We start from the raw sequence: 16,908 nt of genomic DNA, 5'->3' as shown, positions 1-16,908 counted from the left end.
TTCTCATTATTTAATTTACTGACATGTCTCTCACTGAATTTTACAAATGTGTATTATTCACTAACTTAATACTTCTGTGAAAATAGGGTGTTTCACATTTTGACTTGTCACACGTCACACACTGCTATGGTCTGTATTCCACAATGACCTCTTAACAGTTTGACACCTATGGTGATGTATTTATAAGCACTACATATACTGCTCATTTAATATTCCATCTGTTTAACTGTCATTGTCCCTTGTACTCCTCAGCCAAGTTATCAAAATTTTTGCCTAAATTTAAATAATCTTTAATACTTACTACAGCCTGAGGGAGTCTGTGCCATACTACTGTGTTAAGCCTTACAAAAAAGTGGCCTTACCGATGAGGAGTCTGTACTACACAACCGTAGGGAGTAAGCTATGGTCACACTGTAAAGCTTTGTAGCAAGTGAACAGTGGCTAACAAATGGGTTTAAAAGTTACTGCATTAGGCTGAACAGTTCAGCCATAAATGGGACCTAGTTTACCTTCTCAAGAGTGCACTGAAGAATAAAATGATAAAATGCACTTGCTGCAGTTTCATGAGTCTCTGTATTACAAGCAGAATTTGGTGCTACAATGGAAAGGTAGCATTTTAGTTACCAATCTGAACTGTGCTTACTATAAAATTTGTAAAAGCTTTTCTTGGTCCATTTACGTTTTCTTCAATAACAAAGATGTGAAAAGGCAAGTGTTTAAAGATAGTGTACAAATGTTTGGCTTAATCACACCAAAAGTAAATCCATACTATGGCATCACTTTTACAGACCTTTTTTCCCCTTATTTATTTTTTTTTAAATCTGCCATTGTCTGCATGTCCTGTAGGTGTGGCAGTTTTGTTTCCTGCATTCTCATCCATCAAGATATGCAGCATGAAGATATGAATAAGATGACCATCTCAATGAATACTGCAGAAATGAATGGAAAAAATAAATAACAGTGACGCAACTCCCCCAGCTAAACGCATTTCAGATGCTGTACCCAAACATACTGATAATTTCACATGCAGAGAAAGGGTCACTTTCAGGATCAGCTAAGTGCCTCACTTCCTTCAATACTTTTCTGCTCAAAGTCATGATGTACCCAATTGATGTTTGTGTGTTTCCAGTCCTATGTTTACATGTTAAGACATCTGTCCTTCCATGCAGGAATTCCTTTCATGCAGGAAAAAAAGAAAGGAAACCATTCGGTGAAGCACATACCATGTGAACATGGGATCTTTACTAGTATGACTGAATCATCCTCAGACATCCTGTAAACAATTAAAAAACTTAACACTAGTACTTTCCCTTGATTTGACAGCAGAGCAATATGCAACATTTGCAAACCATAAGGAAACAAGGATTATTAGATGGCTTTGCACATGATCTTGTATTCAAAGCCGTAGTCTTAAAAAAAAAAAAAAATTCATACCCACAGTTTACATGTAGTGCTGCAGTATCTGGAAAGAAGTTTCGTTTCACTTTAGCTGCTCACAACACTTTACTGATCTCTACAGGAAACTGTTGAGATGTAAACTGGGATTGTTTAATGCTAAAAACTAGAAATCTCTATTTAATCTAAGTCTTGAAGTCTGAAACAAATTCCATGCTGAATCAATGGAAGCTATGGCTAGGGAAAATTGTGGTTCTTTCACAATCTGAGGATGGGAAACAACTGGAAGTGAAATATTAAAAATACACTGAAGAAAGGTTACCATTATTTAGGTGACAACACATGGAGACCACCACCACTGCAGGATGGCATTTTCCTTTAATGGAATTAACTTCATTTAAAAAAAATGTGCCTTTTTTTGGTACAAGAGTTAAGACTGGGTGAAAAAATCATTAAGACAATTGTAAATACAAGTCTGCAGGTTTATGGAACTTTTTTTAACTACTGCATTCTTAAATTCATTAAGGACATTGTTCATAACTACATTTTCAGAAAAACAGCTCACTCGGAAATCCTCAGGCTTCAACAATTTGAAATTATATACATCCATGATTTGATAATACAAGCTCTAAGTAAAGCTAACTCTTACTTGCAGCCATCAATACAACTCGCCTCACATGATCCTAATACTACCTTATTACACATCAACATTTACTTCCACATGCACGTGTGTGTAGGTGTATGTGAGTGGCTGGGGGTGTCCACATTCCAGTGGTAAGTTTCATGAGTTAAAAATTAAAAAGCAAATCCTGAAACTGCTGACAAAAATTAGCAATGCATATCTGACTAAGTCAACAAATGACTTGTGTTTAGTAAGTGTCCTCACATGGACAACTCTACATTCACAATGAAAATGCAAAGACTGAAAATAACATTTTACTCAACTACAAACAGCCAGACTATTGCATTAACAGAATTTCCAAGATCATTAAAGGAACACAAAGAAAATGAAGTGAAAAAGATGCTTTTTTTCATACAGAAAACACTAACTGAAAGTTATTTAAGCTGCTGCTGGCAAATGGATGGCTTCCTAAAAGAAAAAGGGCAGGTTTTCCAACTGAAGATAGCACATTCCTTTAGAATATTTTACAGATCAATGTGCCTGATAACCAGGACCCTGGCATGTTACAAGTTAAGGTGGCAGTTCCTATGCAAATTAGCATCCATTTTCCTCAAAAAGCAACATCACCTTATTGATGATAACCTGTGCACATTTTAGCATGAAAACAATAACTATTCAAATTGACATCTTTAGGAATGCTACAGCAAGTCTCCTTCTAAAATGAGCATAGACATTTAAAATTTAACAAATTCAGTACATCAAACTGTGCATGCACAACTGAACACAAAATGCTACTTGTCTATATAACATGGCTTTATGAGATGACTGCTAGCTCACCAATATGCATCATATTAAAATGTTTACAAACAAAACACACTATGTCATAACCTGTTACTGAACGAACCAAAGCATACAATAACGTACTTCTGATAAGGCCATTTTGAGTATATTTACTACAAACAAAAATAGATATTTTGCGTAAATGGACGCCGTGAAAAACAGGTAAGGCACATGCATAAATGAAACACTGTTTTGCAGAAAAGAATCTTGGTGTCAAAGCATGACATGGAGAATAAGGCAAAATGCAGTCAAATGAGTTTGCTATAAAACCACACAAATACAACTGCTAATAAGCAAATGCTAAACACACAAGTACTGCAAAGATGCTTCAGGCGGACACATTTCTAACCTCACTGAGATGTTCAATGGGACCAGAGACGGGGTATGCCTTGGTGACAAATTTGGCTACGTTGTGCATATTTAGAAATCCTTTCCAAACTGCATCAATTCGTGACAGGAAAACAGATGTGTCACCATCTTGAAGAGTTCGAGATTCAGAGCTGCTGCAAGAAAAATAAAACAAGGCAGTTTAACATTCCAAGCAAATCTCAAACTCTCCAGAGTTTCTTGAGGAATTAAAGGCTAAATGAAGACTCCCTGTTGAAAATACACAATTTATGTACTTAGCAATCTGTTCAACACATGCACTGTTGGATCTAACCTATGCACCATCTCTGAAGCTTCATGAATTCAAGGGCTCTGACTCCTACAAACAGGACAATTCCCTCCATTCCATCTTAGTACTTCAGATCGAGTTTGCCTTACCAAATAGAAAATTTGAGAGATAAAATAACCCTTTCAAAGTTCAATACTAACTTGGCAGGAAACATCTAGGAGAGGATCACTGTCTGATAGGACTGCTTACAGACAAAGTGCAAGTGAAATCCATTCAGTCACCAGAAGCCAAAAGATGACAATCTGGAAGAGGGCAGAAGGGAGGGAGCTTGAACCAAACAAAAATCATACAACATGGAGCATTACATTAAATACAGACTTTCGTATCTGATGTTGTCTTTTTTAAAGGCAGATCCTGATCTATATTGTACATCCAATTTATAATGAGACACAAAGGTGTGAACGGTTGGCTATGCTGCAGCAGCACAATCAATGGGAAGTCTTTTTCATAAAAGCTGTTGAAGTGGCTACTGCCCTTGTGGAATGAGCTTTGAACTTAGACTGCAGGGGTAAAAACTTTATTGTGTACACAAAGGCAATTCAATCCAACAACTATCTTGAGTGACCTTAGAAACTGCCTTACCCAATTCTGGTCTAAAAAATGCAATGAACAATTGGTTAGATTTTCTGAGGTGTTTTGTTCGAAGATAAAATCTAAGTTGAGAAACATACAACATATGCAAAGTATATTCACCTTTGTTGGAGAATCTGGGAAAACACAGGTACATTGACGGACTGTTTTTTAAATTTATTTGGATGCAACCTTAGGAAGGAAATATGCATTAGTCCTAAATTAAACTCTCTTTTTGGAAAAGCAGAGACTTGCAAGAAAGGGCCTATAATTCTGAAATTCATCTAGTCAATGTAATAGCTGAAAGAAAAGTTGTGTTCCAAGACAGGAATGTCAAATCTGCTGCTGATGTTGGTTCAAAGCGAATCTGAGTTAATGCTTGGAGCAGAACAGTAATATTCCATGGAGCAACTGGATCCCTGACTGGTGCTTTTAAGGGGAACAATCTCCTCAAGAAGGCTTTAGAGACTTTCAAGATTTTGCATGTCATTCTGACCTATGCTGAAATTTGAAATTGCAGCCATTTGTACTTTGATAGTGGAAAAACTGGAACCACTACGGAAATGCTCAAACAAAAACCGTATGCAATTGAAGACAGCAGAAAAAGGATCTCTTCCTTTCAACATAGCCCAGATGAAGAACCTTTCCCATTTGCAATGATGAACCTTTTTTGTTGATTGGGTTTGGAAGGCTGAAATAAACTGAACTGATGCTGGGAGCATGACATCTCCGGCCAAAGTCAGAACTGGAGGAACCAAGCAGTTATTCTCATGGATTTCTGGTCCGGAAGCAGCAATCCAGTCTGGTGAGTCAAAAGGTTTGGATACTGATTCAATACTCATGGAGATTGTGCTAGTGCAGGCCACAGGAAAGGAAACCATGACTGTCTGGGCCAGAACGGAGCAATAAGGATAATTTTTGGTCTTGCATTTTCTTACTTTCTTGATGGATTTGTTCATCAGGGGCAATGGGGGGGGGGATACATAAAGGAGACCCCGGGGCCAACTGTGGACTAGACCGTTCCTCTGTGACTGTCCCTGTGGAAGAATCAGGGCAAAGTAACTGATGCATTTGTGTTCACAGGTAGGTACTAGGCTATCGGCCCAAGGGCCTAAGTAAGCCTTGCCAACAGGTTCCCTGGCTTATGCCACCCAAGAAAGTTATTTTCCTGTGCCACTGTCGAGCAGAGCCACAGAAGTGATCCCCGTGGTGTATAGTTTCATAGGGTGTTTGGATAGAAAGCAAAAAGGCTGCAGCAACGTTGGCTCCAGCAATGGGAAACCAAAGCTGCCACTGTTAACTTGATGAACCACTCATGGGGCATTGAGACAGTTCTGCTAAACCTGTCTGCTAATACTCTGGATGTCCCTCAGATGTGCGTTGCTATCAAGACTCTATGCAAACATCACTCACTACCACACTTTTATGTTTTCCCAACAGAGAGCATACAAGCAGGCTCCTCTCAGTTTCAAGATGTGCCAGACTATGGCCATACTGTGTATGTATGGAAATCAAACCCTTGGGGAAAACATCCCGTAATGCTAAAAGACTGCTCTCACCTCCAAGACATTGATGTTTGGCCTCTGTGACCAAGAGCCTCCCTTTGAAATGCGGCCCCCACCTCATGGGAGGCATCTTCGGTTATGACAGCCAATGGTAGGTCCATGTGAAAAGGACAACTTTCTATCACCAACAGAGATTTTAATCACCAGCTGATAAGATCTCTGCATATTTGCGTAAATCAAACTTTGGTATGAAATTGGTAAAAGTTTTGAGACCAATGCACAGAGAGTCCAATGGAGTACTCTTATGCAGAACCTGGCTAGTGGTACCAGTAAGATTGTGGAAGCCATTAGACCTAAAAGTCAACAAATTAATCTTGTTGTGGATGAAGCATGCTGAAGTAATCATGTACCTGCCAATCGTAGGGAAAGCACTCTGGAGTGGGGTAATTTGGCGATCTGTAACACTGAGTTCAGGTGGTATCCAATTAATTATATTTGTTGTGTCGGGTCCAAGAAGCTCTGGGAAAATTTAGTGCATTTCCTAGATTCTGCATTAGGTGGAGCAGAAGGTCCAGATGATGTAATAACAGATGTTCTCTGGCAGCAGTGAGGTCCCAAATAAAGATGCAGGAAAACGTAGATCCCTATTAGATACAGACGTATTGTAACTAGTACTATTATCTTAGTAAACATCCTGGGGCTGTGGTGAGACCCAAAGGTAATGCTCTGAACTGGTAATGATTGGCTCACAGCTGGAAATGGAGAAATCTGCTGGAATGCTTCTCTATCTGTACAAGACGATGTGTGTATTGGAGATCTATTGAGCACATCCAAACATCCTTCCTCAGAGGAGGCAAAATAGACTGAATCATGACTTCTGTTTCACAAATTAAGTTAAATGATTCAGATCTAAAATGGGTCTGAGGCTCCCTGTCTTCTTCTTGGGTACTAAAAAGAACACCGAATAGACTCCAGACTCTCACTGTTCTTTAGGGAGTAGCTTGATGACTCAACAGTTTGGAAATTTCTGCTGCTGCAGGCTCTCAGTGATAGAGTGAAAAATTAGGTGCTTTTTTATTGGGGAGAATAAAAATGGATTTGAGTAGCCTCAGGAAATTATGTTTACACCCAAGAATCTGTTATGTTTTGCCAGTCTTGTGGTTGCATGGATAAGTGCCCCTGACAGTCTCCCAAGTGCCACAGCCGTCAACCTTTCAGGAACACTGGTGGGGCTTTTCAGTGAAGGGTCTGCCTTAATTCTTGGGTGATGCCCATTAAAGTTCTCTCCTCCTCTGCCGTGAGGCCTATCCCCAGAATTGTCCTGATAAATTCTAATTTACGAAACCGCATCCTCTTTCTTTCCCTCTGATTCCTACCAAAGGTCCTTTATGGGTGGGAAAACGCATTTGCACTGCACAGAAAGTTTTACCAACTTGTTGACTCCTGGTTAAAACATCCTTCACTTTCAGTCCAAAAAGAGTGGAACCATCAAATGGGGCATTAACGATGGAGGTCTTAACGCCTTCCACGAAATCACAAAGGCACATCCAGATGTGATGATGCATGGTGATTGCCAGAGTCTGCTGCTCTAGCCATATAATCTGTACACTGGATAGCAGTTGCACTGTTACAGTCAATATAGACTGGAGGGAAGAGAGCTGGGTGTCCACACTCTTGAACATCTGCAGGCAGAACACCAGAGAAAGAATTTGACAATTCTTTAGTCAAGTCCTTCTGGAACTGTGCAACATGGGCTAAACAGTTCAGTGCTTGGAGGGCAAAGGTTACTGAAGCCAAAGCCCTAGACTCTCTGTTAAGGGAATGGGCAGAGGAACTTTCTTTAGATAATTCCTTCCTCAGGGCTGCTACTATACCACCATGGCATCTACCGGTGGGCCTCTGCTCTAGTGTTTCCTGCCTTTTTGGGGGGGGGGGATTGGTTCCACCATGTCAGGGTTGTTCCATGCGCACTGAGCCATGAGGTCAGTAAGGGGATCAATGAGTGGTACTAGCCAGGATGAAGTTGAGCCAGAAAGAATAGTTGTGTAAAATCTTACCATAACCATAGATGTACTTCTCTTCCATGTTGCAGTATTCCTACTGTGTGATCCTCCACCTCGGGCGACCCGAACGTTGGATCCTATACAAAAGCTTTCAGCCTGGTTGCTGTTGGTGCATGGGATGTCACACCTAGGGCCATAAACCAGGTACCTTAAATGTGATGTCTGCATGCACAGACCTTAGAACTAACTGCCCAGTCAGACACAGTAGCCTAGGAGAAGCCAAACGATGTCCTTCAGACGGGTGGAATGCCACAGACTGTCCAAAAATGAACCCAGTACCAGTAGGGGGTTCTGTGAAGGCCCACAGACCTGTAGATATGAAACTAGGGGGTCAGGAAGGAGAGAAGGAATACTGCAACATGGAAGAGGAGGACATCCATGGTTATGGTATGAGTTTACACAACTATTCTATTCTCATGTTGCAGTATTCTTACTGTGGGAGAGTACCACAGGTCAAGAAAAAGGACGGGTAGAGGTAGCAGATTACAGAAATAACTGCAGGACTGCCCTTGTGAAACCTGCTCTGGAGATACGGTCCCGTTTGTAATGTTTGGTGAAGGTATGTACAGTGGACTAGGTGGCTGCCTTCAGGATGGTAGCTGTGTTTAGGCCTTTGTAGAAGGCTTTGGAGGAAGCTACCGTTCTAGCAGAATGAGCCCTGATCCCCCGATTCAGATCATTTTCGTGGTATGTGCAGCAGAAACAAATACGTTTTCCTTATCCAACAGGAAATGGTCTGTTTGGAGACTGCCTTGCCCAGGGCTCTGGGATGGAAAGAAACAAAAAGTTGATTTGATTTTATGATGGACTTGGTTTTGTCCAGATAAAATCTTAATTGTTTGTGAACATCCAGGCAGTGTAGTATTCTCTCACCATCATTCTGGGGAGAAGAGAAGGTTGGTAGGTGAATGGACTGATTTAATGATAGCTCGCTGACCACTTTGGGCATGGAGGGGTTGGTGCGCAGGATCATCCTGTCTTTATGCAAGGAGGGCATGCCATGAGTGCTTGCAACTCTGAGACCCTTCTTGCTGAAGTGAGGGCTACCGCAAAACTGTTTTCCATGTGCACATCTGCAGGGATGCAGAAGTGGCTGGCTCAAATGGAGTCAGCATTCCACCAGTCTGAAGGACATCTTTTGGCTTTCTCCAGGATATAATTTAGGTCGCAAGTTGGCGGGTAGGCTTTCTGGGTGGCCTTATGTGTAAGACCCCTTTTAAGAACAATTTAACATCCAACTTGGAGAGTAGAGGAGGCTCTAGGGGTAGGCAGCCAAAGACAGGAGAGAGAGAGGTGCACTTTCACTGAAGAGTATGAAAGATCTGCTTTAATCAACTCACACACACACGCTCAGACTAATGGGACATTCGCTAGAAGGGGGGTCCTTATGTCCTTGGAGACACCATTTGGAGAATCTCTCCCATTTAGAAATGTAGGATCTCCTTGTACTGGGTTTCCTGGCCTCCTGCAGGACAGAAAGCACATCCTCTGTGTAGCGGTGTCTAAAGGGTGCTAGAAGTTTATCACCCAGAAAGTAAGGCTCAGCATGTTTAAGTGTGTATGGATGAGAGTTCCCTTCTGTTGTGTGAGCATGTCCACTTTGTGAAGTAACTTGGGGTGATTGCCCTTGGTGAGAAATTGTAGAAGGGCTAACCAAAGCTGCCTTGGCCAGCAGGGAGTTACCAGCAAGATTTTTGGCATCATCTCTCCTGATCTTCTGAATGAGAGGGACGGCATAGAGAAAGCGTTCCTTCCATGAGATGGTGAGGACGTCCACTCTCCAAGCTACGGGAGAGTGGTGTTTGGTACAAAATTTTCTCAGTTGTCTGTTCTGGGGGTAGGCAAAGAGATATATATGTGGTATACCCCATCGGTGGACTAGGTCTAGGAAATCTTCCCTATGCAACAGCCATTCGTGATATAGAGAGAATGATCTGCTTAGAGTATCTGCCTGAAAATGGCCAAATTAAAAAGGTGGAGGAGTTGCACTAATCTACTCTGACTCGCTCTCTATAATTTCCTACCCAAAGACTATCCCTTAATTCACTAATGCTGAACTAGGGAGCTTGCCTACTAAAAATTAATAATCATAAAAGTCTCTGCATCATCACACTATCTATATCTATATCTATATATATATATATCTATATATATCTATATATATATATCTATATATATATATCTATATATATATATATCTATATATATATATATATATATATATATATATATATATATATATATATATATATATATATATATATATATATATATATATATATATCCCACCTGGGAACAATATCCCAAATCCTTGAAAAAAATCCTTTTATGGGCCTCAACCAAAATAAATAATGAAACTTGTATACCTGGTGACTGGGACAATACCAATAACATTACTCCTACCCAATCAACCTCAACTTCAACCAAATAATTCACTCTATAATCACACCCAATAAAAACAAATCTCTAGGTACTACCCTTGACTGGATCCTAGTCTTCCCACCCTAATAAAATTACTAACGCTGGTACCATTCCCAACTCCATTAGTGACCACTTCCCTGCATCTGCCCTCTGCTCAACTCTCTCATCCCCCCATCAACATCACTACATACACACTCGCAACCTAAGTAATTCTGACCCTATCACTTTCTCAAATTCTCTTAAACAAATGAACGGGCACATCCTAAAAACTCTACCTCTCAACCATGCCACTGACCATTTTAACTCTACTTTTCTAAATACTCTAAATACCATAGCACCAATTACAGACAAAATGAATAAAAACCAATACTGCTCCATGGCTAACCAAAAACACCAAACTAATGCTCCAACGAGACAAACACTGGAAGTAGTATGAAAAGGTAAACTCCCCAACACCCTCCTTCAATACAAATAGCTCTGTAACCTTGTGAAAAAACAAATTAGTGACAAAAACTCTTACTACATCAAGCTCCAGTCCAATCATGCCAAAAAACCCTAGACAATTCTGGAACTGTATAAATACCCTTCTCAACCCAAACACCAAAAATAATCCCTGCCCTGATTCCCAGTAAATCAGACCAAGAATTAGCCACACTATTCAACTCTTTCAACAATATCTTTGAACTCACCAAAACCTTTCCCAATAATAATTCCACCCCTGCTTCCTCTTCTACACCCTCCAACCCTAAACACCCCCCCATTTTCAACCTCAAACCCATATCCACCTATTATATAAAAAGACTTCTCACTAAACTAAAACCCTGCTCTAACGCCCCTGACAATATGCCTTAAATTTTCCTCAAAGCTACCGCTGATGGGACTGCTTTCCCTATTAGCATCTTAACAGATCTATACAAGAATCTTATGTCCCCAAACTCTGGTGTAAAGCCTATACTCTACCTCTTCACAAAGGTGGGAAAAACAATGCCATCTCTAATTTATGCCCTATAGCAATATTCTCCTCATCTCCAAAATCCTTGAAAAATGCACCCATCTCCAACTCATGCCTTTCCTAACTCAAAACAAACTCCTTACCCCAAACCCAACATGGTTTCCGTCCCAGGCATAGCACTATAACAGGTCTGATCTCATTCCTAGACAAAGTCAATCATGCCAGAGATTCAGGGGAAATAGTCTCCACTGTTCTCCTGGATCTCTCCAAAGCATTTGATTCCATTTTTCATACCCATCTACTCACTCATCTTTCAAACCTAAATCTCTCCCAAAATTCCACCTCTTGTTTCTCAAGCTGCCTGACTGACAGATGCCAAGCTGTAAAATGGAAAAAAGGTATCTCTCTCTTTCTACTTACCCTTACTGACATTCCACAGGGATCCATCTTAGGTCCTATGTTGTTGAACATCAACAACACATTTCACTCTGCTATACCCAATGTCAAAATAATCCAATATGGAGACAACTCAACTTTAGTCTGCTTCGCCACTAATCTCCCTGAACTCTTAAAGACACAGTCCACCTTCTCAACCACCGAGGCCTGGATGCACCAAAATCATCTCTCCCTAAATGCAAACAAATCCAAAATACTAATCTTCCTACCATCAAAATCATTCCCTTTTGACAAAACTTCTTTCAAAGTGGAAAGCCAAAACAACTCACCTATTGAAATCGTCCCCCATGCTAAATTGCTACACATCACCATAGATGAGCAACTGAAATTTGACAACCATATTCTCCAAAACAAAAAAAAAAAACATCACAAACTAGGGATGCTGTATAGGAACAATTACTTCCTATCTCACCATACGGCACACCTCTTCTAACCAATCTGCATCCATAATTTCCAAATTAGAAACTTGCTATAACAAAATTGCCAAATTTGCCACTAAATCTAAAACCTCCTCACACCATTGCCTTGCCCTACACACTCTACCTTGGCTAGAACTTCCAAACTATCCGAATTACCTCCAGCTCATAACAGCTCATAGACTAATCTTTAACCCATCTAAATGCCCTGCCCTTACAAGCATCCTTCTCTCTTATACCCCTAACAGAACTTTTAGGTCTGCCCATCAAAACTTAATCACTGTTTCTAAACCTAACCATCCAGCACGACAACTACTCCGCTCCTTCAACTTAGTCAAAAAATGGAATTCTCTCCCGCCCTAAGATATTTGCTGAACATAGAAAACTTTAAAACCCAACTTCACTCCTTTCTACTTTCTAATCGTAAATGTACTTGCATCTTACCAACCTAAGTCATCAGTCATTTAAGTTCTTCTATTTCTAAGCTTATTTTCCACTTTCTTATAATAACTTTCTTTAAAAATCACTAACTACTTCCTGGATTGTTGCTGTTAGTTCTTATAAGAAGTTCATTCAGACATAATATTGTCTAGAATCTAACAATGACAACTACCTTTCTCGGAACCAATTTTGTAAATACTATTCTTTGATATGTAAGTATTAGTAATTGTACTTATCTACTGTACATAACCTGTCCATATTTTGCTGCGTTTTCTATATTGTAATGTTTGCTATTGTTGGAGCTTTTCTCCCTGGCCTCCACTGAAAATGGGCTCCCTGGTCCCAGTGGACTTCCCCGGTCATCAAACTGGAAATAAATAAATAAATAGAAAAGATTGCCCTGGGAATGAATGTATGTTGCCTGTAGAGATAAGTTGTTCTGAGAGGCTAATTCCCAAATTTGCAATGTCATCCTGCATAGAAGGTAGGACCTGGTCCCCTCTTGTTTGTTGATGTAAAACATTAAAGTGTTGTTGTCTGTGAAGATTAGCAGAGGGCCTTGGCTGAAGGATAAGGAGAAAAGTCTTCAGGGCCAACAGAACTGCCGTCACTTCCCTGATGTTGATATTTTTCCTCAACAGGGATGCCTGCCAAGGTGCTTGTACCTTGAGTCCCTTCATGGTAGCCCCCCAGCCCAGATCCGAGGCATCTGTGTGCATATGTTGAGCTGATGTGGTGGGTAGGAGGGTAGCCCTGGATTCCTTTGAACCTGTTGTATCCACCACCTTAGTTCTGTTTGTAGACAAGGTAGGAAGGATATTTGGAAGTCTAGAGGATAGCTGTGCTGGGACCATACGTTCTTTAAATACCAGTGCAGTTTCTTCATGTGCATCCTGGCTAGGGGAAGCATAGGGATGGTGGCTGCCATAAGACCCAGAAGGAGCATGAACTGTCTTGCTGACAGCTGGTCTATCTGGAGGAAATCCTGGAAATGGCTTGTCAGGGAGATTACATTGTCTTGCGGGAAAAATGCTTTCATTTGGTCTGTCTGAATCCTGCAACCCAGGAAGACAGTACAGTTGTGTACACTTACCATAAATGTAGATGTTCGAGTGCATTCACTGTTGCAGTCACTACATTTGGGTTATCTGCCTGCAGGTAGCCCTCAGTCGGCCCGAATACCAGAGTCTTGGGATTTCTGAGGTGGATGCTGTCGCCTCTTCCATGATATCAGGTCTTCGTGGGTAGAAAACATGCAGCCGACACCATTACATCAGTTTTTCTTGCCCCACATGTCAAGTGCCCCCAAAATAGGAAGCAATTACATAGTGTGGAACACCTCCACTAAAAAGTAAACTATCACTGCCATAAGATATAGCTAAAAACAGGATAGGTAGAAAGAATAGAAAAGTCAGGGGGCTGGAGGGAGGGTAACCAGGACTGCAACAGTGAATACACCTGAACATCTACATTTTTGTAAGTGCACATAACTGTACTACGTTCTTCGCGTTTCACTGTTGCAGTCATCACACTTGGGTTGATTCCCAAAGCTGAGGAAGGGTCGAGGCAGTCAAGAAGTATTGGGCCTGGCTATGAGACCCTGTAAGACTGCTGCGGCAAATCCAGCTCTGGATTTAGAAAAAAAAATAGGTAAGTGGTAATGCTTGGTAAAGGTGTGTACAGAATTCCAGGTTGCAGCTTCCAGGATGTCCCTAGTAGGGATTCCCCTGAGAAATGCTGTAGAGGTTGAGGTAGCCCTAGTGGATTGAGTTCTGATCAACTGTGGGGAAGGTTTTTCATGGTGTTTGTAGCAGAAATGGATGGAGTGTGCTATCCCTTTGGAAATGGTTTGCTCTGAAATGGCTTTGCCCTCTGCACCTGTAGCAAAGCTGACTAGCAGCTGGTCAGATTTTATGAACGGTTTAGTTCTGTTATGGTAGAACCTGAGCTGTCTGTGCGCGTCCAAGGAGTGCAGAATCCTTTCCCCTTTATTCTGAGGATTAGGGAAAAAGGTTGGTAAATGGATGGACTGGTTTAAAGCCACACTGGACACCACCTTGGGCATAAATGATGGGTTAGTTCTGAGGGAAATCCTGTCCACATGGAAAATAATGAAGGGCTCCACAGCCATTAGTGCCTATAACTCAGAAACTCTTCTTGCTGAAGTGATGACCTATGACTAGAAGTAAGGCTGTCTTCCAAGAGAGAAACTAACTCTGCTGCAGCAGCAGGCTCAAAAGGGGGAAGCATGAGCTTCTCTACTACAAAGTTAAGGTCCAAGGCAGGGTTGGGAGCTCTCCTCGGGGACCTTAAATTGTTAGCACCTCTCAGGAATTGTTTGAGAGGGTGAGAAAATAGAGGTGGCTCAGTATTGTAATGAGCAGAAATGGCAGAGGCATGAATTTTAATAGATGAGGAGGACAGACCTTTGTGGAGTAGCGCTGCTAGGTAATACAGGATTTGAGGTAAGGTGGGCACAGCTGTGTCATTTCCTTGAGACTGGCTCCAAGAACAACATCTTTTCCACTTTTCTGAATAGGATTTCCTAGTACTAGGCCTCCTGGACTCAAGGATGACGTCCCATCATTTGTTTGCTGAGGTTTGCTGGTGGTGTATTCAGGGAATAAGCCAGGCTGCAATGTTCAGGGTTTGCAGCTGTGGATGCAAAATCTGTCCCTCCTGCTGGGACAGCAGGGAGGGGGGTCTGATGTAGGTGCCAGGGTGGCACTGCTGTCAGACTGCATAGGAGTGGGTACCAGTGCTAGAGAGGCCAATCTGTGGCAATAAGGATTGTCCTTGGCCTGTTTGATCTTGAGTAGTAATTTTGAGAGGAGAGGCAGAGGAGTAAAGGCATAAATTGAGAGGTTTTTCCATGTAAAGGATAGGGCATCCACTTTCCACGCTTGGCTGTGGGGATTTCTGGTGCAAAACTTGCTCAATTGATGGTTTAGGGGGGAGGCAAAGAGGTCCACCTCTGGTGTCCAACTGTGGATTAGAAGTTTGAATGAGTTGGGTTCCAGCTTCCACTCGTGTGGGTCCAGTAGATTTCTGCTTAAGTCGTATGCCAGTGAATTTTGCTTGCCTGGCAGGAAATGAGCTTGCAGCTGCACCTGGCTGCTCAAGGCTGTGTTCCACAGGGCCATGGCTAAAGTGCAGAGTGGGTAGGAATAAGTTCCCCCCTGCTTGTTTATGTACCACGTAACTGTGGTGTTTGCCTATCTTTATCAGTTGTTGTCCTGGAAGGATAAGGTATTTGAAGGCTGTCAGAGCATTCTGTACAGCTAACATTTCTTTTTGATTTATATGCAGAGGAATTTGTTCTGGGCTCCATTTGTCTTGAATGCATTTGCCTGCCATGTGAGCCCCACATGCATAATCTGATGTGTCTGTTGCCAGGGCATGGGCGGCGAGAGGTTGAGTGAAAGGAAGTCTCTTGTGGTTGCATGCCTCTGCCCACCAAAGGAACTCAGCCCTTAGACAAGGAATGACAGGAATCAGTATTTCCAGGTTCTGAGAATGTTGACACCAGAGACATTTTAAGTACCACTGAAGTCTCCTCATATGCAGTCTTGCATATGGAATTAATAGAATGCATGAGGCCATGAACCCTAGGGCTTGCAGTATTTTTCTTGCAGATAGCAGGGTTTTGGTGGCCATTAGTTTGAAGTAGTTTGTCAAATAAACCTCTTTTTCTGGTGTTATGAATGCCATCTTGGAAGTTGTGTTCAAGCTTTCTCCCAGGAATACAATCTTTTGGCGGGGCACCAGTTGTGATTTCTGTTTGTTGATGGTGTACCCCAGAGAAGTTAGAGGTCTCTTTACAAATGCCAGGTGCTGAAGCAGCAATTCCTGACTGACCGCCTGAATCAGGTAATCGCCCAAGTATGGGTAGATTTGAATATTTCTCTGTCTGCAGTATGAAATGGCTGAAGCCAGGCACTTTGTGAATACCCTGGGCACAGTAGATAAGCCAAAGGGAACTGATAGTGTACAGATCCTTCCCTGAAATGTAGATATTTCCTGCAAGATTCCCTTATGGGGATGTGCAGATAAGCTTCTTTTAAGTCTAGGGTGACTAACCAGGCGTCCTTGGCTAGCATAGGAAGAAGCTGTTGAAAAGTCAGCATTTTGAATTTTGGGACCACCAAGAAGGTTTGGGAATTGACAGATCTAGGATAAGGCAACAGGAACAGTCTGGAGTAGAAACCATGTCCCATTTGCTCTATTGGCACAGGTTGAATAGCCCTGATATTGAGAAGAGAAAATACTATTTATTGTAAATTGTAATGATTCTAAATTGAGTAATTTACTTCAGGAGGTAGAACACATGAACAAACTTATCAAAAAGGATGCGTTGTTTCCACAATGGGAGAAGTTGTATTGCAAGCAGTATGACTATGCTGAAAACAACTGTAAGAAAGTTTTTGATAGAAAGTGTAGGAAACTACAGAGCGATATGTCCCAATATGAGAAAGGAATAGTATATAGGTGGAATGTCAGACAGGATGGGGAGAAAAACAAGGATATGAAGCATGTTGCTAATCAAAACGC

General features: G+C 41.5%; 1 protein-coding gene across 2 annotated transcripts in view; it reads right to left on the bottom strand.

The window, feature by feature from the left end:
* The window catches only part of DIDO1 (death inducer-obliterator 1), a 1,822,440-nt gene that overhangs the window by 574,110 nt on the left and 1,231,422 nt on the right, over positions 1 to 16,908 (bottom strand). The window contains exon 13 of one of the 2 annotated variants that reach the window (XM_044089904.1): positions 3,207 to 3,360. In XM_044089904.1, the coding sequence (XP_043945839.1) occupies positions 3,207 to 3,360 (154 nt within the window). The remainder of the gene's footprint in view (positions 1 to 3,206; positions 3,361 to 16,908) is intronic. The other variant, XM_044089905.1, reaches the window with a different exon arrangement.

The sequence above is a fragment of the Protopterus annectens genome, chromosome 12.part0 (assembly GCF_019279795.1).
Source record: "Protopterus annectens isolate FY-2018-M chromosome 12.part0, PAN1.0, whole genome shotgun sequence".
Classification (NCBI taxonomy): domain Eukaryota; kingdom Metazoa; phylum Chordata; order Ceratodontiformes; family Protopteridae; genus Protopterus; species Protopterus annectens.
Note: the sequence above shows the minus strand (reverse complement) of the source record. Positions and strands in the feature narration are given on the sequence as shown.